Source organism: Rhipicephalus sanguineus, chromosome 7, assembly GCF_013339695.2.
Source record: "Rhipicephalus sanguineus isolate Rsan-2018 chromosome 7, BIME_Rsan_1.4, whole genome shotgun sequence".
NCBI lineage: Eukaryota > Metazoa > Arthropoda > Arachnida > Ixodida > Ixodidae > Rhipicephalus > Rhipicephalus sanguineus.
Window position 1 is genome coordinate 33,419,622 of NC_051182.1, and position 26,496 is coordinate 33,446,117.

At 48.2% G+C, this 26,496-nt stretch overlaps 2 protein-coding genes across 2 annotated transcripts in view; both read left to right on the forward strand.

Moving 5' to 3' along the window:
* LOC119399382 (sodium-coupled monocarboxylate transporter 1) overlaps positions 1 to 26,496 on the forward strand; it is a 184,973-nt gene that overhangs the window by 37,702 nt on the left and 120,775 nt on the right. The gene's annotated exons all lie outside the window — the stretch shown is intronic.
* LOC125759270 (putative nuclease HARBI1) lies at positions 8,463 to 14,420 on the forward strand. The gene is made up of 4 exons (XM_049417679.1): positions 8,463 to 9,054; positions 9,659 to 9,794; positions 11,576 to 11,989; positions 14,145 to 14,420. The coding sequence occupies exons 1-3, from the start codon at positions 8,491 to 8,493 to the stop codon at positions 11,755 to 11,757; spliced, it is 882 nt and encodes a 293-aa protein (XP_049273636.1). The 5' UTR covers positions 8,463 to 8,490; the 3' UTR covers positions 11,758 to 11,989; positions 14,145 to 14,420.

Genomic DNA, 26,496 nt, shown 5'->3' on the forward strand with positions numbered 1-26,496 from the left:
TGGACTCTCGATTCTCGAACCAGGTCCTTGCGCCATCTTCAAGGGCGAAGTAGACATGGCGTAGCTTCTCGTCGCAGTCCCAGTTGTTGAACGTGGAGACCCGGTCGTATGCCTCCAGCCAGCTTTCTGGATCCTCGCATGGTGATCCGCGGAATGTCGGCGGCTCCCTTGGTTGATGCATGACGACCGGTGCAGGCGCCACAGCGGCTGTCATTGTGGCTGTTGTCTTCTTCGTTGTGATCCTGGTATTGTCCGGTAGGGGTCCGTATTGTGGGGGTAGTCCTTCCAGTCTGCGGCTGGCTCGACTGCCGCTGATGGTGTCGGTGTCTTCTTCGCGACGTGGGCTGGGTTCACGGCTGGACGGGGGCGTCCGGAACATGAACGAGCAGCACCTCCACCAGATGTCACGTGGTCGTGACGTCGACGAACACAGCAGTCGGCGTTTGCAGAATGAAACTGTTTATTTGGCCGAACTTGTGGCCGGAAAATGAGAACTAGAACTACAGCAATACACGTTGTACAATGATAGCGGCGAACAGGGCGTCGTCCGTCGATCAACTGACAAGCGGTCAAGTGCGTGGGCTTTTATACAGGTGCTATCGAACTTTCCAGCAATATCGCTGGTGGCGGCGTTATCTCTCGATAAAGCTGGAACATTCGCGTGCGGTGCGAAATCTTAACAAAACGATCTACTACAATCGAGAAGTTTCTCGAACACTGCTTCGCGGACAGCCTCGAGCGTTGATAACCGTCCTTGCTGGTCAAAACCAAAGAACATCAAACTAAAACAAGAAGTGGGCGTTGCAATATATTGCCCTTGATTAGGAAATGTCTGCCGTGAGTTCATCAGCTTAACCTCATTCTTAGGTGAATTTCTTTTTCATGAGTAAGCTGTGCTGTTAAACCACACAGGGTCCCTAGTCGTCTTATGCATTTGCCTAAGACGACTAGAAGGCGCAAGCCAGCTTTTTCAGTCAATTGTACTGATCTCCCCGGCCCCGGTAGGTCTCTACCAGGGTGTCGGAACGAACAAAAACCGAAAACGGAAAACGAAAAAAACGATATTTTTGACCGGAACGAAAACGTAACCGAAACTTTATCTATTATTTCGTTCCGGAGTGAAACCGAAATTTTTTCAATCATTTTTCAGTTCATGAGAAAACTTCGCAATCCGGAGCAACTGAGCTCATGCGATGTGAGCATATGTCGGGCAGAAATTCCAAAGCAAAGATATGTTGAAATTGTGCGAAAAACAAGAACAGTGGCAACCAGAGACGTTTATATTAACACAAGTGGACTTTTGCGCGCCTGTCGCCTGTCACGCAGGCCAAAGTGAAGAGGGCTTGTCGGCGCTGAAGTTTGTTACAGCGAAAGCTGTTATGAGATCACAACAGCTGATTTTGGCGCCATATAGTTTCCCGTCGCCGCCGGTGTCCATGTCCACTTTCACGTGATATAAGAAAACATTACATGAGAAATTTCTGTGATCGGATGGGATTTTAACCCGCCTCTCTGCGTGGCAGTCGGGTGTTCCACCAGAATGCCGCACTGGTGCTTGTAACTCCTTCACAAAAACACTCTATACACGTGTCATGTCGGGCAAGGAATCGTGCTAACTTATGTAATATATAGCGTTGCAGAAGAGTAAAATAACAACCAGTCACCACACAATGCTAATAGCGCAAAGAGTGTGTGGTTTAATGCTTCCCACCAGTGTTTCGGAGCTGCCCCATCAGAATTGGAATGACTCCGGAATCATTCATGAGAAAGAAATGGAATGGAACTTTTTGCATACAAAAAAAAAAAAAAACGTTACGAACCGTTACGGAACATTTTTTTTTCGTTCCGGAGCAGAAACGGAACGGAACTCTTTGCGGTGGAACGAAACTAAAACCGAAACGAAAAACATTTCGTTCCGACACCCTGGTCTCTACACCTAGCGGGGTTTTCCTGCACCTCCGCCACTGGATGCTTTGCCAGCTTTCTTGGTCAGGTGTACTAGAGTGTACTAGGCGTGCTTAGTGGAACTGGCTGCGAAAATGGTGTTGTCAAAGAGACCCTGAAAAAATTTTGACGACCTTGTATAAACGCATCGAACTGGTAAAGGAAGTCCCAGGAATCATTTGCAGACTGATTTGACCTCTGTGCGTGAAATGTGCAATTTCTTATAAGATTTAAAGCGGGCGAATCGCTACAATTCGTAGTGGCCGAGCCGAACAAATTTTCAACTTTCCGCGTCCATTTTACGTGGGATTGTTCCACGATGCGTAGCACCGGCGTCCGATTTCATTGGGCATGTCCATTCTACGTCAGTGAACCTCCGGTGGACAGAGCGCGTCGTCTGCCTGTGTTACAACGTGCTACGTGTTGACGTGAGGTGCATGACAGTGTTTATCTCGAAGTTCCTTTTCTCGGACGCCATAAATTGTCCTAGCTGCCTTGTGGACCGCAAATGTAGCTCTTGGTGACTTGTAAAGCTGCGCCATCGTGTAAGGCTTGTGAAGCGGAGCGGCTGCTACTGGTGGCGCTGACTCTCCTAGCGCCGAAGCGCCACCATACCAGCTGTCAAGGCCTATAGCGAAACTGTCCACGTTTCATCATTCTGTGTCCCGGTTCACTTTGACTTGGCGCAAAAAACGACGTTATAGAAAATGCCACATTTTCGATCCCCTCTTTCCCACCCCAGTGCAGGGTAGCATACCGAATATCAGCGTCCAGTAAAGCTGTCTGCTTTCCTCTTTTCTCTGTCTTTCCTTCTGCGGCCTTGAAGACACTTTATGATTTTCCTGTACATGGTTGGCTTCGGTATCTGTTACCTTGAGCGTTGCTAACATTATTTGCCACTCCATCGGACTGGTGGCGAGCTTGACACGACCCAAATAAGGTTTTTATTTCATTGCAGTCGCTTCGTAACAGTATTGAGTATTAATGTCTCTTACGACCTAGATATATGCTTATTTGCCAGTCCATTGGCTTCTCTGAGGTCCGAAACACGCACAGCTATTATGAATGTAGATTTTTCTTTGTTTATTATATTCACATTGCCACTAAGGCGAGACGCGCCTCGATACCTGTTCATTTGTGCCTCCTTGACTGTACCTTTAGCCCCATTTTCGTCTATGTCAGACATCCTCTCGTCATCTGTCATCTTGCAGACGGAAAGTGTGATACCTTTAGTAAACGTCAGTTTGCGGTAGCACAGACACGTGCGTCACGTCGCCCGGAAATTGCAAATCCTAATGGGAGCTCTTTGTGCTCTTTTGAGTGGTTTTTCCCCCCATTCTACTGCCACGCCCGCTTCTTGTTTTATTTTTATGTATTCGACTTTCACCCAAAAAAGCTGGTAGCAACGGTCGGCACAGACATCGCCGCAATGTTCATGAAGCTTCACGATTGTCTGAGATCATTCTGTCAAGATTATGCGTAGGTCGCGAACAATCAAGTTTTTTCGAGAGCATTAGCAAGCGCCAGCGGTAACGCTAGAACCTTCGATACCGCACGTATAAATAACGACGCGCCTTACCGCAGATCACATTAACGATGGCCGACGCTCAGTTCACTGCTATCAGTGTACGTACAGCCTGCATTGCTTTGTGGAGCACACATAAGAAAACGACTCGACACGTCCGTCTGGCGCAGAAGCCTAAATCCAACTAACTTTTTCTTTATTTTTCTGCGCCCCTCGCGCCAGCCTTGCTGCCGCGCCGCACGAGGTCACGTCCGACCTCTTCTTTCTTCACTGTGCAATCTCGTCGATGTCGGTGGCGCTACATAGCTCCTTCCCCTAGAGAGCAGCATGGTCTGCGAACGAAATCAGCACTGCCAGGAAACTCTGCGTATTGAAGTAGTGTCCGCAGCGACGGGAACGGAGACATGTGGAACTGGATTGAGCCAGGCGACTGTGGGAGTCGTCTCACAGTAGGCTGGCTTCAGGCGCTCCAGTGCGATGGTGTCAGGTTTGCCATGAGCATCTACGACATATGTCGACTCGCGTTTCTCCAGTACCGGAAAGGGCCCGAGGTAGTGTGGGTGGAGAGCAGGCCGAATAGGTCCAAAGCGCGCGAAAACGTGGGCTGCATTGGTCAGGTCGGATGTAATGTACGGTGTGCGGTCTGGAGGAGGACGTGTCGGACAGGGTTTAAGATCCCGGAAGAGGTCCCTAAGAAGGTGTACGTATTCGTGAGTAGACAGAGCTGCCGAGGGTGGTTCTGAGGAGAAGTCGCTGGGCAGACGGAGCGGAGTGCCGTAGACGAGCTCCGCGCTCGAGCACCCGAAGTCCGATTTCAAAGCGCAGCGGATACCCAGAAGTACCAGTGGCAGACGTTGAACCCATTGCGATGGCGTGCCATGGGCCATCAGCGCTGCCTTGAGCTGTCGATGGAAGCGTTCCACGAGGCCATTGGTCTGGGGGTGGTAGGCAGCCGTGCGAAGACGATGCGTGCCAAGCAAGCGTAGGAGTTCGTGAAAGAGGGCAGACTCGAATTGCTGTCCTCTGTCAGTCACGATCTTGGTAGGGCATCCGAAGCGGGCAACCCATGTTGTCACGAATGCTGCTGCGACGGTTGCAGCAGAGCTGTCTGGAAGCGGGGTCGCTTCTGGCCAACGAGTAAATCGGTCGACAGCTGTGAGCAGGTAGCGAAATCCGTCACAATATCGAAACGATGGTCAGGCTGGAGAAACTGGCGTGTTGGGGGAACAGGGTACCTGTGGACTTTGGCACGTTGGCAGGGTGTACATGCACGTACCCAGTCGCGTACGTCTGCGTTCATCAGGGGCCATACGTAACGCGATGAAACAAGGCGTTGCGAGGCACGAACGCCGGGGTGAGCGAGCTGGTGCAGCGTGTCGAAAAGCTGCTTGCGTAACGTGCGAGGGACAAATGGTCTGGGTGTGCCTGTAGAAGTGTCACAGACGAGGTTGGCGCCATCAAGCAGGATATCGTGCAATCGCAGTGCTGTTTTAGATGAGCGCAGTTGTATGAGCTCGGGATCGTTAGCTCGGTGTGCTGCGAGCGTCGGCACATCGAGTGGCACAGGAGTTGCAGGTGATGTCACGGCGTCAACCCGGCTGAGAGTGTCAGCAGGTATGTTCTGGTCGCCGCTGACGTGTCGGACGTCGGTGGAGAATTCAGATATAAACAAGAGATGGCGAATTTCTCGTGGCGTGTGCGTCGACGACTCTCTGCAAAGCGCATATGTCAACGGCTTGTGGTCCGTGAAAATTGTAAATGGTCGACCTTCGACGATATGGCGAAAGTGTCGGATGGCGAGGTAAATTCCAAGTAACTCTCGACCAAAGGTGCTGTAACGAGCTTGTGCTGGGCTGAGTTTCTTGGAGAAAAAGGCTAATGGTTGCCATGAGTTGTCAACACGCTGCTGGAGAACCGCTCCCACGGCTGTGCTAGACGCGTCACTCATGAGGGCTAGAGATGCCGTGGGGTTGGTGTGGGCAAGAAAGGCAGCGTTGGCGAGCGCGCCCTTGATCTTGATAAAGGCGTCTTCAGCAGTGGAGTCCCAAGGGAGTAAGGACGTCTTGTTCTTGCTGGTAAGCAGACGGTCCAAAGGCGCCACTATATCGGCACAGTTCTTGATAAAGCGGCGGTAAAAGTTAACCATGCCGAGGAATTGCCGCAGCTTCGTGATCGTTGTGGGCCTAGAGAAGCTCTGGACTGCTTCGATTTTTGATGAAAGTGGGTGGATGCCACTGGTGTCCAGGTGATGTCCCAGAAAGACTAAGCTAGTGACACCAAACTCGCTTTTCGAGGCGTTGATGACGATGCCGTGGTCAGATAGTCGTTGTAGCAGGCAACGAAGGTGTTGTAAATGCTCTTCCACAGATTTGCTGGCCACCAACAAGCCGTCGACGTAGGCGAAAACAAAGGGTAGACCACGCGTGACTGTGTCAATGAAACGTTGAAAGGACTGAGCGGCATTCCTGAGACCGAACGGCATTCGCAAAAACTCGAAGAATCCGAATGGTGTTGTAATAGCCGTCTTGGGTATGTCTGATTCGGCCATGGGAATTTGGTGGTAGGCGCGGACAAGGTCAGTCTTCGAAAAGATGTTGGCGCCGTGCAGAGCGGCAGTGAAATCCTGTATGTTGGGTAACGGGTACCGATCCGGAATTGTCTTAGTGTTAAGAGATCGGTAGTCTCCGCATGGCCTCCAGTCACCCGATTTCTTGGGCACCATGTGGAGTGGAGCTGCCCAGTTACTTGCGGACGGGCGAATAACTCCCAATTCCAGCATATGTTCAAATTGTGCACGTGCAACCTTGAGTTTGTCCGGAGCAAGTCGACGTGGCCGGAAGAAAGCAGGAGGTCCGACAGTGACGATGTGATGACGTACGTCGTGACACACTGGTTTTTTCCAATTAGGCGTTGCGGTGATGTCAGGGAATTCTCGTAGCAAAGCCGCGAAGGGTTCATTGGAAACCGTAGCACAAGAGAGGGCTAAATCTGTGGTTCCCGGCGCAGCAATGCCTTTCACCGAGAGGTAAGTTGTCGCGTCTAGGAGACGTTGTCGCTTGACGTCAACAATGAGGCCATGGTCGGTGAGGAAATCAGCACCGATAATGGCAGAAGGAACGTCGGCGACCATGAACAGCCAGCGGAACGGTCTTCGTAGTCCCAGGTTGAGGGTGAGCGACCGTTGTCGAAATACTGGAATCCGCGTTCCATTCACAGCTTGCAAGTACAGCATGGGAGTAGCGGTGAGATCCATTCGTGTAGCAGGGAGAATGCTGACCTGTGCGCCTGTGTCAATTAGGAAACGTTGCCCAGTGACCTTGTCGTTGACACAGAAGAGGCGACATGGGGTAGGCCCGTGACCGCTTGTCGCCGCTAGCGGTCGGCCGGACGGTTTTCCGACCAGGTGCAAGGGAGGAGGCAGCGACGCGCGCGAGCGCCAAAACGGCGGTGGTACGAGCAGATGTCAGACTGCTGTGATTCACTGTTGCGCTCGATGGATGGGAAGCGTCGACAAGATGGAGAACGGCGACGTCGACGTGAAGGAGGAGAAGCGCTCCTACGAGTAGTGCCAACCAGAAGCTTCTCCAGTTTGTCGCATAACTCAGCGACGGGAAACGATGGTGATTCTGGCTCGAACCGCTTTGTCAGTGAAGGGCTGACGGCGTGCGATGCTGAAGCTGGAATCGCAGCTGCAACCACTGGAAGTGGATTCGCAACTTCCATAACCTTGTCAGCCAATGTAGCGAGCTCTGACAAATTCTGGGTTGAAGCAGTTGCCAGCACCATCTGGACTTGGGTGGGCAAGCGCTGAAGGAATAGCTCACGGACGAAGGTGCTATCCGTAGTGGAAACGCGTGGGCCGAGCAGATTAAGGAATCGACGCAGTAGCTGGCTTGGCCGTTGATTGCCGAGTTGTTCGATTGAGAGTAGCTGTTGCAACCGTGTGCGTTCCGACATTGCCGTGCGGTCCAGTATAGCAGCCTTAATTACGTCGTAAGGTGACTCTGGTAGGTCGTGCGCGAACGAATGGAGAAGGTCGGAAATCTCGTCGATGACGGCCGCTGGAAGCGCGTCGACCACAAGGAGGTACTTGCGAGTCTGGGTCGTAATCCGCGAGAGTTCAAAACGGGCCTCTGCTTGCATGAACCACGCCGAGGGGTTCCGTTCCCAGAACTCTGGCAGTCGGATGGTGTTCGAAATAACCGCAGCGGTTGAAGAGGTCTCGGCGTTGGCCGAGTTGGTCGAAGCTTGCTGGCGTTCGTTGCCGGTGGTTGACATGGCTCCACGTCTTTTTGTTTCGTGTTGCACGTTATGATCAGGCACAAGTTCCTACTTGATCCAAACGTCCGGGTCACCAATTTGTGGAGCACACATAAGAAAACGACTCGACACGTCCGTCTAGCGCCGAAGCTTAAAACCAACAAACTTTTTCTTTATTTTTCTGCGCCCCTCGCGCCAGCCTTGCTGCCGCGCCGCACGAGGTCACGTCCGACCTCTTCTTTCTTCACTGTGCCATCTCGTCGATGTCGGTGGCGCTACAGCTTGCTTGCAGTTTGACTTTCCGTTTCCCGGCCACAAGTTCGGCCAAATAAAGTTTCATCTAGGGCACGCCGACTATTGTCTTCGTCAACATCACTACCACGTGACACTATGAAGGTGAAACTAGAGCGGACGTTTTTATTTCGACCTTTCGAGAAACTTATGGTGCGATGTTGTACGCATTCCAAATAACCACGGAGGCGTGGCGTTACATTGAACCGCACGCAATTGGTCAACGTAAGCCGTGAAGAACGCGGTGACGTTGAGTGTCACGTGAGCCGTGGCGTCATGTTGCTGTCAATCATTTTTTATCGGCCGCTTTCTGACGGAGGCGAAAGAACGGCTGCCGAGGCCGTCCGAAACCGATAAGCACGGATTAAAACGGCTGTCAGACGGCTTGACTTGGATCGGTACGTAAGCGCTCACAACAGTCAGCCACTTTCGTAGCCGGTTCAATCCAAATCAACCAACAGTTGGCGAAAATGGCGTTTCCTTTCTTTGCCGCGCATTTTCGCGCCGCCTGTGCGGCTGCTGCAGACGCGCAGAGACGACGCCCCGAGGTAGATGATGCATTTGAAGAGTTGACAGAAGAAGAGTTCCGGCAGTATTTTCGCCTGTCCAAACGAACAGTGCGTAGCTTGTGCAACGAACTTGACCCTATCATTGGATGCCAGCGAGCCAGTGGCGTTTCCACAAAGAGGAAGGTGTTGTGCGCGCTGGGATTCTTCGCCACAGGAAGCTTCCAGAGAAGGGTTGGTCGCGAGGAGCACATCGGCATGGCCCAGTCAGCCGTCAGAAACGCCATTCACGAGGTGACGGAGGCCATCATTACCGCGTCTGCCCGGAGAAAGCTGGTTGACTTTTCCTTGACACCGGCTGCCAAGGATGAGGCAAAGGCGGCGTTTGCGCGACGCGGCGACATCCCAGGCGTGCTGGCGTGTGTCGACGGTACGTTGGTCGCCATTCGCGAGCCAGAGGGACTCAACTATGCCGACACGCCGTGCGTCATGTCGAGGAAAGAATACTACGCCCTAAACGTCATGCTCGTGAGTACCGTTGGAATGTTTCACTTAGTCTGTAGTCGCCTTTTTTACTCGCCCATCGCAGCGATTCTTAACTTTAATGCCCAAGATGGAATAACTAGTAATGTAACGATCTCGTGGAAGTCTGACATGTCCACGGTAATGGTGTGTGCCATGCGTTTGTGTGCGTGAGCAGTTTCAAAATTGTGTTTTCTTTCTGGAGTGCATACACAATGGAGTTGTTCATTGTGGAGGTATAAAGGAATATGGGCAGCAATCGTAGAAGAAATCGATACAAGACAGGGAAGCTATAATGGAAGGATTTTGAACACGGCAGTACTTGCAACCATTGCATGGGTTGGCTTTAGCGTGTATGGGTGTTGTTGCCTAACAGCATGGCCCAGGTTTTCATTTATCGATCAATTAGTGTGAAAAATAGCCGTGCACGCTGAAGGGGGGTGGGAAGGTTATTGCCCCTCCCCAACGTGAAAACATTGTGCATGCCTATGACTTCAATAGTGTAGCTCTATGTATTAACGTACGAGTATGTATTGTTTTCTGCATATGCATGACAAAAAGTGCTTTCGAGCATATCTGCAGCACTATTTTGTATTGCTCCTCATTGCAGGTGTGCAACCCAGAACTTCGCATCCTTGTTGTGGATGCGCGGTTCCCTGGATCGTGCCACGACTCATGGATGGGGACACATAACCCGCTGCGTGCACGCCTAGCCGCACAGCTGCAGCCTGGCGAGTATCTGCTTGGTAAGTATTCGTAATGTGAACCACTAGCTACTTGATATACTTGCCATATTCCAACGTAATTATTTTTAGTACACAAATCTTTCTCTTTGTGTATGCACATGTTTAAAGTGTATATATGTATGTCTTCTCCAGTATTCTATCTCCTTAATTTGTTGTTATACTACCATAAATATCATTTGTTCACTATGGAGCTGTATGTTGCCCCAAAAAATGGTTGGTTGATCCCTCCGTCATAGGAATCGGTATAACACGAAAGTGAAACGTGTCGTCAAAGAAGTAGTTTATTGTTTATAGTGCACTGTTATATGAGAGCTTGTACAATGTCTACTGTTGTTTGGCACATATAGCACCGCTTGATGTGGACGCGTCGCACTCACGTTGACTCCTAGTGGCACATATCCGTACCGACGACAAACGCCCACGATCATTATTTAACCCTTGGGATAGCTGAAGTCCTTAACATATACGTGAACTCCGCATATGGTGAATCCCGCGCAAAGATGCCATCGACAAGCACATAATAAACACTAACGCTCGATATGCACTCCTTCAAAGCGCCGTGAATTGCGAAGAGAAACGCTACGCGCGTCGTGTCTTCCCTCCAGCCTGACCGTTACTTCTCACAGGGCGAGCAAGGAACGCAGTGCGACAGCCAGGCGAGCATCGGAGAGCGTCGGAGAGCCATAGAGTTTCCTAAAATTAACTAGAGGGGACTCTGGCGCTGCGATCGTTCAGCTACCATGGGAATGATGGGTAGTACACAAATTTGCCTAGTATTCGTGCTTGCGGCTTCAAACGTACTTGTGGCTTTGTTTATTGCTGTGTTTTGGCGTTCGTTTCGGATAAAAAAATAGACCGTTGTGAACTTCGTGACCAGCTTTCATTTGGTGAGCCTAAAAAAGTTAAAGTGGTGAAGTGTAGCTACTCATTTTTGCTGAACTTTGTTTTGCGACAAAGCGGATGCAGCCGACGCGGAGCCAAACGGAGCCGAAAGAACGAAGTTTAGACAAATTTGTGTACTACCCATCATTCCCATGCTGGCTGAAGCGTCATGCGTTGCAGCTCCCATAGACACTAGCGCCAGAGTTCCCTCTAGTAAGTATTGTAGGAAACTCTATGCGGAGAGCTATTTGTCGATATGGATGGATGCTATGAGCGAGGCTTGCGCTAAAACAGCCACCTGACGGTGTGTTAAAGCGTTGACGAAATTGTATTGGAAACGTGCCGAATGTGACGGTCGTTGCAACGGCGCGTTTTTTGTTTGTTTGTTTGTTTTGTTTCAAGCCTGGTGGCACAGATGTCACAACCCCGTTATAAAGGGGACGCTCATAGCATCCGTCCATACAAGCTCACTGTGAAAGGCAAGTGTGAAAGATAAAAGGCGCGTTCATGTCGCCTCCGTAATGTGTTTGGCGGTAGCTCAGTGGGCTAAACGCCCGCCAGCCGTCGTCGCGGACCCGGGGGTCATGGGTTCGATTCCCGTCAACGGAAACTTTTTCTTATGTTTTTTTCTTTGCCATCTGATGGCATTCATTTTGCTGACGTACTTCCGTGACGGAAATACGTCATGAAAGTCTTGGTGGACCCCGGCATAAAACACTTTCGTGTTAAAATGTATGTGAATGCTGCCTTGCGTACGGCCACCCAGGCACCTTCAAGCTGCATTTTCGCCGCTTTTTCACCTGGGGTGAATACTAACAGCTACTGTGTTACAAATAAACCTTCTTGATCTTTGATTCTCAACTAGGGCAGAGCACTGAGCTGTCATTTTTCTGTAACAGGAGACTCAGCATATCCCCTCGAACCATGGCTGCTGATTCCAGTGCCTGACAATACCGCTGGCCACACCTCCGAAGGCCAGTACAACCGGGAGCACGCATCCATGCGCAATGTTGTGGAGAGATGTATCGGGGTGTTGAAGAGCAAGTTCCGCTGCTTGCAGCACTTTCGGACAATGCTCTAAACCCCGATCGATCAGCGCGAATCGTTTATGCATGCGTTGCTCTCCACAACATTGCCCTGGACGCGGGCGACTGGACGTTGGACGAGTGTAGTTGGGACGTTCAACCAGCTGCGGATCCAGATGAGCCAGAGGAGCCGGGGGAGAGCCAGGTGCTAGAACCGCACGACGTGCTGCTCAGAGGAAGGCAGCAGCGCAGTGCCGTCGTGGCCCTTTTCGGAAGGGCACAGGAACGGTGAGTTTTCAGAACACATACGTAATTTTTTTATACAAATTGCAGCGCTCCTAGGCTATCTCAGGCAGGGTTTGTACAGAGGAACATTAAGAAATTTACGTACACATCAAATGAACCTCCATGCAGATGGTGAAGGTTCCCAAATGAAAACATCTGACAGATTATGACAGATTATGATAATTAAAACGCATGTGAGCTAATACAAATAATCTTTTAAATAGAACGGTGCGGACTCAGAAACTATTGTACCCTCTTCAGTGTGTAAGGGTCTCCAAGACTTGCACTTTTTTGGATTAGTACTCATGAAGCAGTTTTGGGCATGCTATGGTTATGTCCCTTTATCTGTGAAGATCTGCATTTACTGCTGCTTCCAAGCTAGCATTGTTCTCTGCAGTATGCACTTCACGAAATGCTTCTTTCCTCATGAAACCTTAAAAATGCAATGCTATAACACCATACATGTGTTCTGTCGTCCTGTGGTATTGCGCTTGCTGTACATGTAGATGCAGCAGTTGTTACTTTCTGCTCAGGGCAATACACCGAACATCTGTTTCTACTGGCATAGTTTGTGGTTATAGTACTGAGGAATTGACGCGAAGGACTTTTTTCCTTGTTCAACATGAAACATGCTAGCAATGTGAAAGTGCAGCCTTTTCTTTATATGTCACATGAAATATCACATGGAAACGCCCATTTTCTCATCATAACCACGACATACTTGATGTAGCAAGTACATATGGTCGGCACTCTGTGCTCATGGTCACCATCAGGAAAAGTTTTGCACAGTTTTTATAAAGCACACCAGAATGATCAAACGCTACACCCTGTTGATTTGGACGCTCAGCGTACTTCGGTAGGAACAAGGCAATATGCTTGCTAGCCGCCTCTTGCGGCATGTGTATCGAAATTTCCGTGCAAGCATGAATACGCAGACGAGGCAAGCTAGAAAAGCGAATGCACATTTAAAACGACAAAAAATACAACGCTGGGTGGTGTTGCAAGATTGAACGCGATGCATCATGGTGAAATGGTTAGGCGTAAATTAACATAAATTGCCAAAAAATTCAAGTCGCCTTTGTCACACCCTGTGATGAGAAGTCCATCACGAACCTTGAACAACTTGGTACATGTAGCAAAGCATGTGCTAACATTGCAACATCAACATCACACAACTCGTTCTCAAGTCACATAAAACTTGCAGTTCCATTCGCATGACTTTGCAAGAAAGTATGACTTTGACACGCTTTCCCATTTCCTTCTTAGAATTATAAGTTACTGACTAGAAGCATTCATTTCTCGACTGCAGTTGTACTGCAATACTGAAAAACGGATGAATCATAATTGCAAAATGAAAACGTGATTGCACTTGCCAGGTGTGGCGAAACATAAATTATATGCCACGTGAGCAATTGGCTCTCTAATCTTACAGCGCCCTGAACATATCACATTTGAAACTTATTCCTGCAATGATGATGGCCATTTCCATTTGTGAGGCCATGGAACCTGAATAGCGACTAGTGTGGTGCTCTGAACAAAGACCACATTGTTGCCGTAGCACGTTAGCCTCACTGTGCCAAAATGAAAAATATCGCAGTGTGAACACTACGCGGTAACGCTTCATAATGAGTGCAATGAGATACAAAACATAGTGACGGAATATAAATATCACAGTACAAAACTCATATACAGAAAGTGACACCTATTGTAAATGTAATGATTCGAGTGCGAATGACTAGGTGCCTTCAAAATATGTAAATAAAAAAAGAAAACGCACTGGCTTTGGAGAAGTATTACCACCGTAATAGAAAAAAGAGAAATAGTACGAGAAAAAAAATGTGTGCACACAATATGCCTTTCGCCGAAAAAAATTCTCCTGTAGTACTCATACAAGGTAACAATGAAACTAAAACACTTAAGCTCAAGTGAAAAAACAATAAATGCATAAAATGAAAGAAAACTATACTCTAATGAACAAACAATAAATGAAACTCAGGTGAACAAACAATAAATGCATAAAATGAAAGAAAACTAAACTCTAATAAACAAACAATAAATGAAATTCAGGTGAACAAACAATAAATGCATCAAATGAAACAGAACATGTCAAACTCAAACACGGAGGTTAAAAATAAAGCTAATTCTCCCTTTCCTGCAGGGCCTCTGCCAGGTGCCGAAGCTCCTGCAGGATACCCTCCTGAGCTGCTGCCGTGTTCTCCACCGCGACAGCAAGCCGGGTGGTGGACAGCTCAATCCTGTGCAGTGTCTGCAATGAATAATCGTCGTGGAAATGTCAGCATGAGTTGCTGATGAACTCGCAACCAGCCAATGCCCGGAAGCTGCTGTTGTGAAGAATTGCAACGTGCACAACAGCTCCCTCTCTGTTGAAGAGCCACTGGCCTGATGTCATCGTTTGGTAGTGTCAAGCATCGTGTACAAGCTGTGCCCTCTTTGTTTTGACAAACTAAGATCTGCTGGAACTACTCTTCTGTCATCAACGAAAATGCATATCTTACCACCAAACAGCCCTTTTCAGGGCTATCCAGCCTTTTGCCCGGCTGATGATCGCTGCCGAGATACGATACCGAGCCCTCAATGCATCGCATATTTTTTATTTTCATCCCCACTTGGTTGTTTACCACATTTATGATTCGGTTATGATAACAGAGCATAAAGAATACTTGTCCTTGATGTAAAATGACACCAAACCCTGTTCAACACTGCGGGCGCCCTGTGCTGACATTGTTGCCAGAATGTCCGCCCGTCGTGGTCTCCGTGGTGGCCGTACAGGGCGCCGCAGCACTGAAATTATGCAGAGTTTCCTACAGTTGCAGTACATTTTATGGTATGGATAAAAGTTGCAATAGCCACGTTACGGCTTCTTTTGCTAGTTGAATAACATACAAGAACTTATTTTCTCTAACAGATTGAGGATCAATAACTTACCAGGTGCAGCGGCCACACTTGCCGCTCCACGCAGGGGATCGTGTGCTTCTGCAGAGTAAACATTAACAGCTCACGAACTGCAAATACATTTAGCGATAATTAAAACACTTGTTCCTTTGATGCTTACGTGTCGCGGCGCGCCGGACGCCTGCAGCCTCATCTATCGAGTCAACGACCACCTCCATTGAGGCAGCAAGGACGTCAGCCGGCTGGAAAGTGTCATAAGCGTGTCCCTTCACACCGTAGCTATTCGTAACACTGGCTATCTTACAACTTTTTGTACTACACATCTGCGGAAACATTCTGCAGTTATTGAGTGCTTAAAGATCCCATATATTACCTTCCTAGTGCACTTGCCTGAATGCATTTCATTTCTGTGATCAATTAATCCCCCCTTTTCCCGAAAGGGCACCCAACTGAGATTCGATTTGATTAACCTACTTGCTTTTCCATTCTCTGTTTCTCTCCTACGCGTTCAACAACAAGGTCGCCTTCCTCTAAAGGTACCACTTACAAATAATTACAAAACGTTTTGTTAGCACCGTTCAGGAACCCATGATATCATGGGGCCAGTGTGCTTACAAGGGGAAGTCCGTGACGCCACTTAGACGTAGCGTCCCTGTCAATTGGAGCACTCGGCCCCTGAAGCCGGGTGCCCGACCCCGTCCAGTGCACCTGAAAATATACACAACGTCGAAGGACAAATCGGCCAGATCATGCGACGGTCGCTCACCTTCGCACTTCCGTGACAGCGGCAGCGTCGTGGCGGGCGTCGTGTACTGCTTTCCGCCACCATTCCTGCCACATATCGACTCTCTTGTGCGCCGGCCCTTCGTCGTTGAGCGCGTCCGCCAGCTGCTGCCAGAGGCGTCGCCGGTCGGCGAAGGTGAAATGAGGCCCCCGCTCGACAGCTCTCGAAACGAGCTGGGGATGCTCTTCCATGAAGGCCAGTACGATTTCGCGCTGGCCTTCGGAAACGCGAGGTCCCCTAGCTCCTGAGGTCGACGCGCCCTCCGCCATACCGAAACACTCGCAACGGCCTTACTGAACGAAGCACTTCAAACGTCCCGCTGTTTGAATTTCAATAGTGATGGAGACATGAATAGAAACATTGTTTGAATAGGAGTAGTGGCTAGCGCCACCACTAAACGTTTCGCAAAACTGCGACGTCACCTCGCGTCGTTTCAAGACATTAACCGCAGTAATTTGATTCAGTCGCTCGGCATCCCAGATTGAACCGCTGATAAGTAACACTAACACATTTTGTTACTCAATAATAATAGTAAAACATTTCTCAACATGTTAGAAACGCTTCTCAACTTATTGTACGTTCCCCAAGCCGACGTCAAAATTGTGACGCAGGCTTTCACTTCGCTCATTGGCTGTTTCCTTCCTTTCGTTCTCGTTTGTCACGTGTTTGTGACGTTAAGCACGTACCACCCCCGTGTTTATTTGGAATGCGTACAAGATCACACCATTGATGCGAGAAACACCTGTACTGACTTTCCGCGCTTGTCCCAATGTTACGAAACGTCACCCCTCTTCTCTTCTGATTGGATGACGCAACAGCTTCTAGTAACAGCACAATACAAAGGAGAAGGAAATGAAGAGGAACACACAGGGATGCTTGATAGTGCAAATAGATGTGCGTATATTTCTGCGAGCGTGACGGCTCTAATTGCTGCTATCTAGATGGATTACAGTGCGTAATACATTGAGTACGTACACAAAGAACCGAATTTGTGTGGAAAACGTGCATATGCGTAGTTTAACGCGATAGCGCCAAAGGTTACGTGCTGCGGTAAATGCTGTGTCGGTGTCGGCAGCGTTGTCCGTGAGCGAGAAATAGCGATGGATACGAAGAATAAGAGTCAGGGCTCCAGGCGGAATCGAGCGCAGGCATTCTCTTTGGCAGTCAAGTCTTCTCTCACATTCTCACGCCAGTGCTTGCAGCGGCTTCGGAAAAATACCGAAGCAGTTTCAGGCTTCGTCAATACAGGCGTCACGTCAGACGAAGTCACGTCAACAGGCGTAATATTGCGTGAAGAAAGCGCAAAATCGCACTGAGCGTCACATCAAGTGGATAGTTTAACGAGCAGGTGGTTTAAGGCTGTCCACATAATAAAAATGGTTGAGCCCTAAATCATTACCGTCAGCATCAGGCACAGCATCACCAAAACATGCCGCTATGCAGGTGCGCGCAGTGCCTTACAGACTCGTTGTGGGCACTCCTCTACGGATGCGGATAGTAAGGTAAAGCTATTGCGTTCCACTACTAAAGGTGACGTATATGAGACCGCCAAATTCTCTCCCTCTCTTCGAAATGTGTAGGATTCGTGTACGTCACATTAGAGTGTAGTAAAAAAACAGAATGTGATGCTTACAATGGGGGCTCAGCAAAAGCATGGAGTTGGGAAGGAAGGCATCCCATTTCGTTCATGAGTTGACTATAACCGTAAAACATTTTTATGACATAGCTTGACATGCCAGCTGGTCCGTGGCTCATATTTCTCGGGTTTGGCGAGCTCTAAATCATGACTTCCACACTCTAAGAAAAAAGAGAGTCAGAAGAGGGTCATGGAACGGTGACTCTCTTCGGGTGTCCATCTGACCCCTTTTGGAAGGTACAGGCAGAGAAAAAGAGTTTGCATTTGTGAAGGAGTCACTGGACCCTCCTGAAGCGCGTTTCGATTGGCTTCGGTATACGGAAGAGCCGCCGTATACGCCATATACATATCGCACGCTTGCCCTTTGGCGCCGTTGTGGCGCCGTGCTCGGCGACGCAGACGGGGTTGGCACCGGGGTGGCGCGCCGCTCTCCTCTCTCAGTCGTCTCAGTCTCCTGGTCTATTGGAATGCGTTGTGTGGTTGCGTTGGTTGCGCGTCTTCGGTGGTGTTGACGCCGGCTCCGTGCACGAAGTGACGCTTGGAGGGCGGAATATTCATGGAGCTGCGGACACCGACAACGGGCGCCAGTTAACGGTGAGTGTACTGCTTTCGTAGGTACTAATTATACAGCTTTAGCTGGGCGTCTGCAGCAGCTCTGCGGAACCTGCCAGCCATTTCCAACAGTAGCCTGTATCCGCAGGGCTGTTGCGGATGCCCAACTAAAGCTGTCATTTAACGAGTTGCCACCGTTATGCGCGTTGCTGTACAAGCTCCCATAAAGTGAGCGATGCAAACAATAATCGAGGGTCATTTCTTGCTGATCGCACGTCATGTCTGCACTACTGAAGGTGCAAGATGTCGTTTTGAGATGCATTTTAGTATACTTCATAACAACATTTCCATCGACCTTGAGTGTGCAGCGTGCTTCCACGCGTGGAAACATGAAGAAAAAAAGCCTCTGTACAGAACGCTCAGACGCACTATATGTAATGGTTTTTGTTGGCTTAAAGACGGTAGTTTGAGATATAGTACGGTGGCTTCCAGAACGTACGCGGTAGTCATTCAGGTTGAACACGCCTCGCCGGTAAAGTGAAAAAACTCTAGACTTTCGACAGCGCGCGTTGTTGCGGCCGCCGCCGTGCACTCTTTTCCCTCGTTTCTGTTTGCTGTTTTCGTGGTTTGCATACACTGCGATGACGTTGGGCGCTATAAGAGAATCGAGTGAGTGTACGTGATTGGGGGAGTTATGTGCGCTAATTCTAGCATATTACATGTCTGATCTCGACGTAGACGGCGTACGCACGCGCTGGGTGTCGTCCGGGCCCTAGTACTCGCATCTGTTTATCTGAGTATTTAAGGATGGGTTACGTTTGTAAAACGTGCGGTCAATAACCGCTCACGGCATGCCCCTGGCTGCCGGAGGATGTGCTTTGTTGTTTTGTTGTTAGCCTTTATGTCTGTGTGAACCACTTATTGTGTAGGTTTTGCAAACCTTTACTGCAATTTCATTTTCTCATCATAATATCACGTTCTGCTTTTCAGATACCGTTTTTCATGGTGCTCACGCTGGACAGGAGCGACAACCTAGCAAGCCACAAGTCTGATGCCTCAAGCCGTCACCACTTTTTGATTTATTCTTAATCACAAGGAATAAATATGGAAACATGATGTCGATTTCTGCTGTTCATTTAGCACCATATGACACTGTGCACATCAGTCACACATTTTAGTTGGCTATACTCATAGAAGCATGTAAATGAAGAATACCCAAACTTCTCAATTGGAAATCACAGACCATCTTTTCGCGCTTTCTATATAACTTTGCTGGAAAATATGTGGTGTTTTGACGAGTTTTATTAAAATAATGCTAAAACTGAACTATTCTTTTTTTACAGTCGCTGGGCAGAACGGCAAGTATTATTGGACTTGCTTAAAATGAATACTCCACTATTTTCAACAGTAGTCGCGCAAAAGTAGAGCAAGGATCAAATGAGTAGCTTAAAATACTTGTGGAGTCGCTTGATGCTTCGGTGTGGGTCCCCTGACCCCCCTAGGAGCGTTACCGGCAAGAGTCGTCTGACTCCCTATAAGTGGTAACGTGATCCTCCCGATGTGAGTCTTTGCACTCTTCCTAGAGGGTCAGGGGACTCTCCTAGAGCGAGCCGACCCTGACCCACCAAGAGAGTCACCGTGACTATTTAAAGAGAGTCCTATACGTGGCAAGTCAGAACTCTCCGAAAAGAGTCACGCATACTCTTTTTTTTCTTAGAGTGCATGTAAGACACGCCGTATGTGGTGCACGCCGTATTAGTTGTCACCACCTGTGTTCGCTTCACGTGGGCACAACGCGTACGATGCGAGTGCGTGTTTTGCACTCGGCCACGATGGAAGTGCGGCCGCCATTGTCGGAGTGTAACCTGCGGTCTCGTGTACAACAGTAAAACGTCATAGCGACAGAGCTGGAGTGCCAGGTCTGTATGACGTAGCATTTCTTAGCACGTACTAAGGTAAAATCCACCTGCTGCTGCTGGAGTACGCATTATCTTTTGATTAATGTGAATTAGGCGAAGCGAATGAAGTTATCAAGGCATGCATTCGAAGTTTGAACACGCTACAACTGGGCTCCAAATGCCCACTATTCGAAACCTATATGAAGGCAGCTGCGGAAGCTAAGCATCCTGTTCTTTTTTTTCAAGGCGCAAACGTTCAATGGCTTTTACTTTCCAAAAATTGGTGTCCGTGTGTATCTAGCTTAACGCTTTGGCTCATCACTGGCCAACATAGCTAACGTTGGCGAAATGATCATATAATATTGCCGGTTGTTCACATTCATTGGCCAGATGATGGCTGATTTACCAAGTAGAGAGTTTGTCTACTTTTTTGCAGATACACTCTGTAGAATTCATTGATTTGGCTGTGTCGGGATTAACGATAGTGAATATTGAACGGAAACACCTGTCAAGGTAAAAACACAACTTTAGAGACGTTTGAGCTCCCGCGTGGGAACATTGTTCACAATAACGCGAAACGGGGATGAACTGCGTTCTTAAGCATACGCCTTATCACGTGCTGCAGGCATCAGAGGGGCAGTTTCGATATGTATGCTAAGTGTGTGCGCAACAGTTTCAATTAGTAGAGATTCCAAATACAATCGCGGGAACAGGTTTTTGCAGTGGTGATGTTACAGGCGTCAACCCAATTGATTTCGTGTACAGAGGACATAAGAGGCTCTGTGAGCCATTTTCATACGCTATTTTCTTCTTTATTACGTCAGTAGAATGTTCCGGGAGCGTTCTTTTGAAATTCCCCGTTTCGAAGATATATAAATCAATATATAAACGAGTACGTGCCAGTGCTCCCTTTATTCGTGAAGAACATGGTTTAGGGTTCCGTAGTTGAGGGCTCCGGAAATTTCGACCGCCTGGGATTCTTTAACGTGCACAGCAGGCGGGCCTCGAGCATTTTCGCCTTCATCTAAAATGCTGCAGCAGCGGCCGGGGTTCGATCCCGTGGACGTTGGGTCAGCAGTCGAGCACCATATTCACTAGACCACCGTGGCGGTTCTCGCCAAAAGCAGCCTTCTCCTCTGACCCCAGTAGAAATTGAGGCAGAGAGTTCCCTAAGCAATAATGCAGGAAACTGCAGTTCTTCCCGCACACAAACTCAACGTCACAGTTGTTCATGGCACGAATGACTATCTAGTGCTCTCGTAGTACATGCTAATAATGTTAATACATGCATGTCCTTACGTACGTACAAGCGACATCAGAGCGTTAATGTCATCTCTAGGGGCTACTCGCAGACATCTTTCGCCTCATGCCACCCGTTCCCATACCCTTGTATGAATGACTGCGCCATCTTTGTATGGCCTTCCTCTAAGTCGCAAGACAGGTGTCCCAATTGGCGCTATGTTCGACTTCACTGGTTCTACTCTACACAAACATTCAGCCTATTTAGAGTCATGTCGCCACTCGTTTTAAAAAAAAACTGAAAGGCATATGAAGAACTCCAGCGACTTAATTGATGGGGTAGGTGACGTAATGTTGGACTACAATGACATACCGGCATCTTACTCCTCCCGATCACTTTTTGCATGCGTACCCGTCTGCCTGACATCGACGTGCGCAAAGAGACTCTCCAGTCAGGCTGGACATAGCCGGACAGAACTCTCTTCAATGTTCCAGATCTTGCGGGGTTGCTACAGATCTCTTTACGGAACACTTACTTCGCATTCCGAAAGAAACACTGCAAGCAGATGGGAATGGAACTGGTTCACCTGTGCCCGTCACCATCGCAACTTTACAGTAGAAGCTGTCCAAAGCCGTGCTGTGACTTCAATTTTGTCCCCACCAAAAAAAAATCTTATTGCGACACGTGGATGACTTTTTGCACTTACCTTGCATCTGAATTCTCTACCGTGGTTCATGGAACCACTAAATTCTGTTGAGAACGCCGTACAGTTCACTGTGGAAGAGAGACCTTATGGCTGCTTTCCATTCCTTGATGTCCTTGTAAAATGGCGCAGTGGCCACTTGACTGTTAATGTTTACAGAAAGAGCAGGCATACGATGGTTGTTTTTTAAATTTTAAGCGTTCACCCTTCCGTTCAAAAACGCTGAGATTTGCCTGTACGTGTGCAGTGCGCCCCAGGGAACTTGCTCCAAGCAAGAATACTCACACAAGTATGTATCTGTCGTTCACCGGGGGTTGGCTACTTGCGGGTACTTTACGTAATTTTTTAACTCAGTCCAGCGACAGCTACTCCGCCCAGCTAACCTAGCAAAGGTTACACAAGAAAATAGTGTCGGTGACTTATGTCTCAAGTTGAATTGAAGAACTCGCCCGGGTTCTGCACAGTTATGATATCCGAGTGGCACATGTCCCGGCACAAGGTCCCAGACACAATCTTAGAAATGTCAAAGATACCCTACTGAAAATTCCCATATATACAGGACCCATACATATGATGTTATTGGATACAGGTCGTATAGGGGATACGGCTTTATAGGTGATACAGGTTTATAGGTGATACAGGTTTATAGGTGATATAGGTTGTATAGGTGATATAGGTCGTATAGGTGATACAGGTAGGTTGATTATATGGGTGTTACAGGTGATATGGGTAACATGGGCCGAATCAGCGATTTGGGTCACAAATGACGTGCAGCAAAGGAACATATTGATAAAGACATGCCAGTTTATGAAGCGTGTAATAAAAGCAAATATATACAGCAATTCAAGCTGTAATGATATCTCGCAGGAGTCTAATTATAAGAATGTAAGAATTCACTGTTGCACTTACATATATACTTGAAGAAAAACGATCAGGCAAGAATATTTGGTAACTGATTATTTATTTAAATCTTTAAGCATCTCCGCAATAAAACGGCACCATACACGCACATGCACAGTGATGCAGATGCTGTGATTTCTTCATTGTGTAAGCTGCAGCGGACCTTCGGTGTTCTGTAAAGTGTTCAAGTCAAAATGGAAAACACAGAAATGTTAACATCTATATTTATTTTTACGAAAACTCCAATAGGGACGAATGCCATCATTTAGTTGGCGTAGCGCCTGTTTCCGAATAACCAGGGCAAGGCCTGCCTGTAAGAAATACAAAAAAAGAGAGAAAATCTTGTACAAAAGATAAAATAGCTAGAAGAGGAGGGTTTAATAATGTAAACCACAATAGTTACGTAGTTGCATACTGATACAACATCCAACGCACAATACTTTTTTTTCAGTTTTCATGACTTTGGAGTAGAACGTACGAAGGCAGTGAAAATGATAAACTTACCTTCAAAGATAATCAACAGAGGCGCGTTGTTTGGAGATCCAGCAAATACAGAAAATGTTGATGGCACATCATGGTGACGGTATCTGTCTCTGCAGCTTTGCTGAAGGGAAGCTGCGATGGAGTCTTGCATGTAGGCTGAGGTGTCCATTTTTCCGCAGGAAAGTTGCGATGCTGGGTCTGGTGAACAACCATTCCGCCGAAATAAACTTCCATGTACGGCCACAATTGCAGCACATGAGCGAAGTATGTTCTTCACTCTTTCGCTGATAGCCTGTGCACATCGCGGTACTCGATGTCCACGAAATTAGAGCAAGAGAGATCGCAAGTGAGGAACACGATCCGCACTCGTGACGCTGGTGAGCAATTCTGAAGAAGAAAGTGCGGCGCGGAGGGATACACAACAAGAACTAAAGTGACCGTCAGAAATTTACACTGGTGTAACTGCCAATAAATTCTGCGAAGCTTATTTGTGAACTATCAAGTTTTCATGGCGCAATATTAGCACCCTATAAAATACAAATTGATCTTTTCTCGCGTTATTTTCTTGATCGCAACAGTAGACGGGCCTCCTTGCACCCTGCAGCGAAAGTTTGCGACATGCGTTCTCAGAATTCTTCTCCCCTCATGGTCTCGCCACGTGCAAAGACTACCGCCCGCGACTTACCAGACAGGCGAGTTTCGGAACAATAGGGCGCGCCTTTTCCCCCCACGGGGGAGAGCAGCTTAAAAATGCACGACCGTTGAAAGACGCGTGCGTCGAATCCGCATTCTTTTCGCGTAACGACGTGTTTTATCCCCATTTTTATCGTACTTCTCATGAATAAATAGTAATAAAATAATTATAATAAAGACTGCCTGTCAAAGCATTGAATACACATTCCGATAAACATTGAATCAAGGATATTTTTGCTAATTTTGGAAGGCAGCATTTTAGCGCATCATTGAAGCAAATGCACGTGTCGCACCTGACCGCGACACGATCCGTCTACACAGTTCAGAAACACGTGCGCCGCACAGTCAGTGCCTGAAAGCATATGCTTGCATGCAGTTTTATGTAATACAATGCTGCTCCACTGAGTGCTGTAACTGTATCCTCAAGTTTGGTTTATGCCTAATTCAGGACCCTTATTAACGAACGTGTCTTACAGAAAAATGGAAAAATATGCGTAAGAGAAAACTGCAGCCAATAGTGGTGCTGGCCATATTACACACACACACACACACACACACACACACACACACACACACACACACACACACACACACACACACACACACACACACACACACACACACACACACACACACACACGCACGCACGCACGCACGCACGCACGCACGCACACACACACACACACACACACACACACACAATAAGTTTTGTGAATTCTACCCCAGAAGCTAATGTAGGTGTCAACATCCCTCATTGAGAGCGCTCAATACTAGGTCAATAAATGTGTAGTGACCGTGGGTCAATTAAAACTTTCTTAATGTATGTAAATTAAAAATAAAATGAGTGAGAGTAAACTGAATATTTCAAACCTAATGTCAATTCAATATTGAGGGCACTCATTAGAAGCTGCCGTTTAATTGACCAGCTATTGAGTCAAAAAGGCCTCCGTTCGGGGTCAATTGACACGCAAAGTGCATTTTTGTAAGGGGTGCGCGTGCAAACAGATGTTGTAAGAGGTGTAGATGAAAGCGGGTGATTATGTGCTGCACTGCCACTTGTCAAGATAAAAAAAAAGCCAGCTGGTTCGAGAGCTAGATTGAGATGAAAGGGAATTTGAAAGATAACATTGAGAATTAAGTGCTGTCCTGCCACTTATAAAGATAAAAAGGCGAACTATTGATCAGGAAGAGATTGTGAGAGGTTTGAATGAGAGCGGATGAAAGAAAACAACTCCTGTGTTGATCCTATATGCCGCCATATAGGTCCTGGGCGGCCCTATTTGTATCCTATAAACGCCATATGGGTCCTCTGGAGGTCCTATTTGAGTCCTATATACCGCCATATGGGTCCTCTGTAGGTCCTACTTGCGTCCTATATACCGCCATATGGGTCCTGTTTAGGTCCCATTTGGATCCTGTTTGGATCCTATATACCCCCACACGGTCCCATAAAATTCCTATATTTAGTCCTGTAAGTCCTGTATAAAACCATACGGATCCTGTATGAAACCATATAGGTTTTTTCAGTAGGGTAAGTATGGCAGAGAAGACGTTCCTTAAATACTGCACAAATTCCTTGCTCTGACTGCGACTATGCATCTATCCATGAAACAGGGAGTTTTCAGAGAAGGCTCTGGGACCGTTTTAACAAAATTACACCATCTCCCGCTAAAGGGGACCATGAGGCGATGCGAAGCCGGAGCACTTGCACGATCGCGTTCCGTTGGCGTTCGTTGGGCATGCTACCGACCTCGCGTCGTGGAACGCGAAGAGGGACGCTACGCGCGTCGTATCTTTCATCTAGCCTGGCCGTTAATTCTCACAGGGCCAGCGGGGATCGCGGTCGACAGGCGGGCGAGAGGGGGGCGGCGTAGGAAGAGGAGGGAGAAGGGGAGGGGACGCGCATGCGCTCGAGCTCATCGCGGCGTTGCGCAGGAGAGAATTTCGGCATGTCTAGCCCGCGTTTCAGAGGAAGAGTGGAAAGGGGGAGGGGACAGGGGTATGGGAGAGGGTGAGAGGAGAGGGAAAGTGGAGAGGGGAAAGGGGAGAGAGTGTGTGGACAGGGGGAATGGTGAGGGGTAGTGGGGAGGAGGTGTGTGGAGAGGGTATGCGTATGCGCAGTAAGGGTGGTCACTCCGCACACCACCACCACCACCGGATTGAGCTCCGCCTTAAAGGGACCCTGAAACGGTTTTGACGATTTTGTAGGAACACATTTAGCCGGTAGAGCAAGTCCTAAGGATAATTTACAGACCGATTTAAGCTCTGTGCGTAAACTGTGTAATTTATTACAAGGCTTTGAAGCTGCGAATCGCCACCGATCACAGCGGCTCAGCCAAACGCGTTTTCAAACCGCCCACTTCCAGTGCGCGTCGTATTGGAAGCGCGACGTCACGCAGGCGGCTGATCTGATTGGATATGTCCAGCACACGTCACTGAACCTCCTGTGGGCAACGAGCGTCGTCTGCCTGTGTTACAACGTACTCCGTGTTGACGTGAGCTGAGCGACAGTGTTTATCTCGAGGTTTCTTTTCTTGGACATCATTAATTTCCCTAGCCGTGTTGTGTACCACATATCTAGCGATTTCTAGCAATTGGTGACTTGTAAAGCTGCGACATCGTGCAATGTTCGTGAGGCATCTGGCGAGCGGAATCCCTTCAGCTCGTCGCTACAATGAGCGTCGCGCTCTCGCTATCCGTGCAACGCC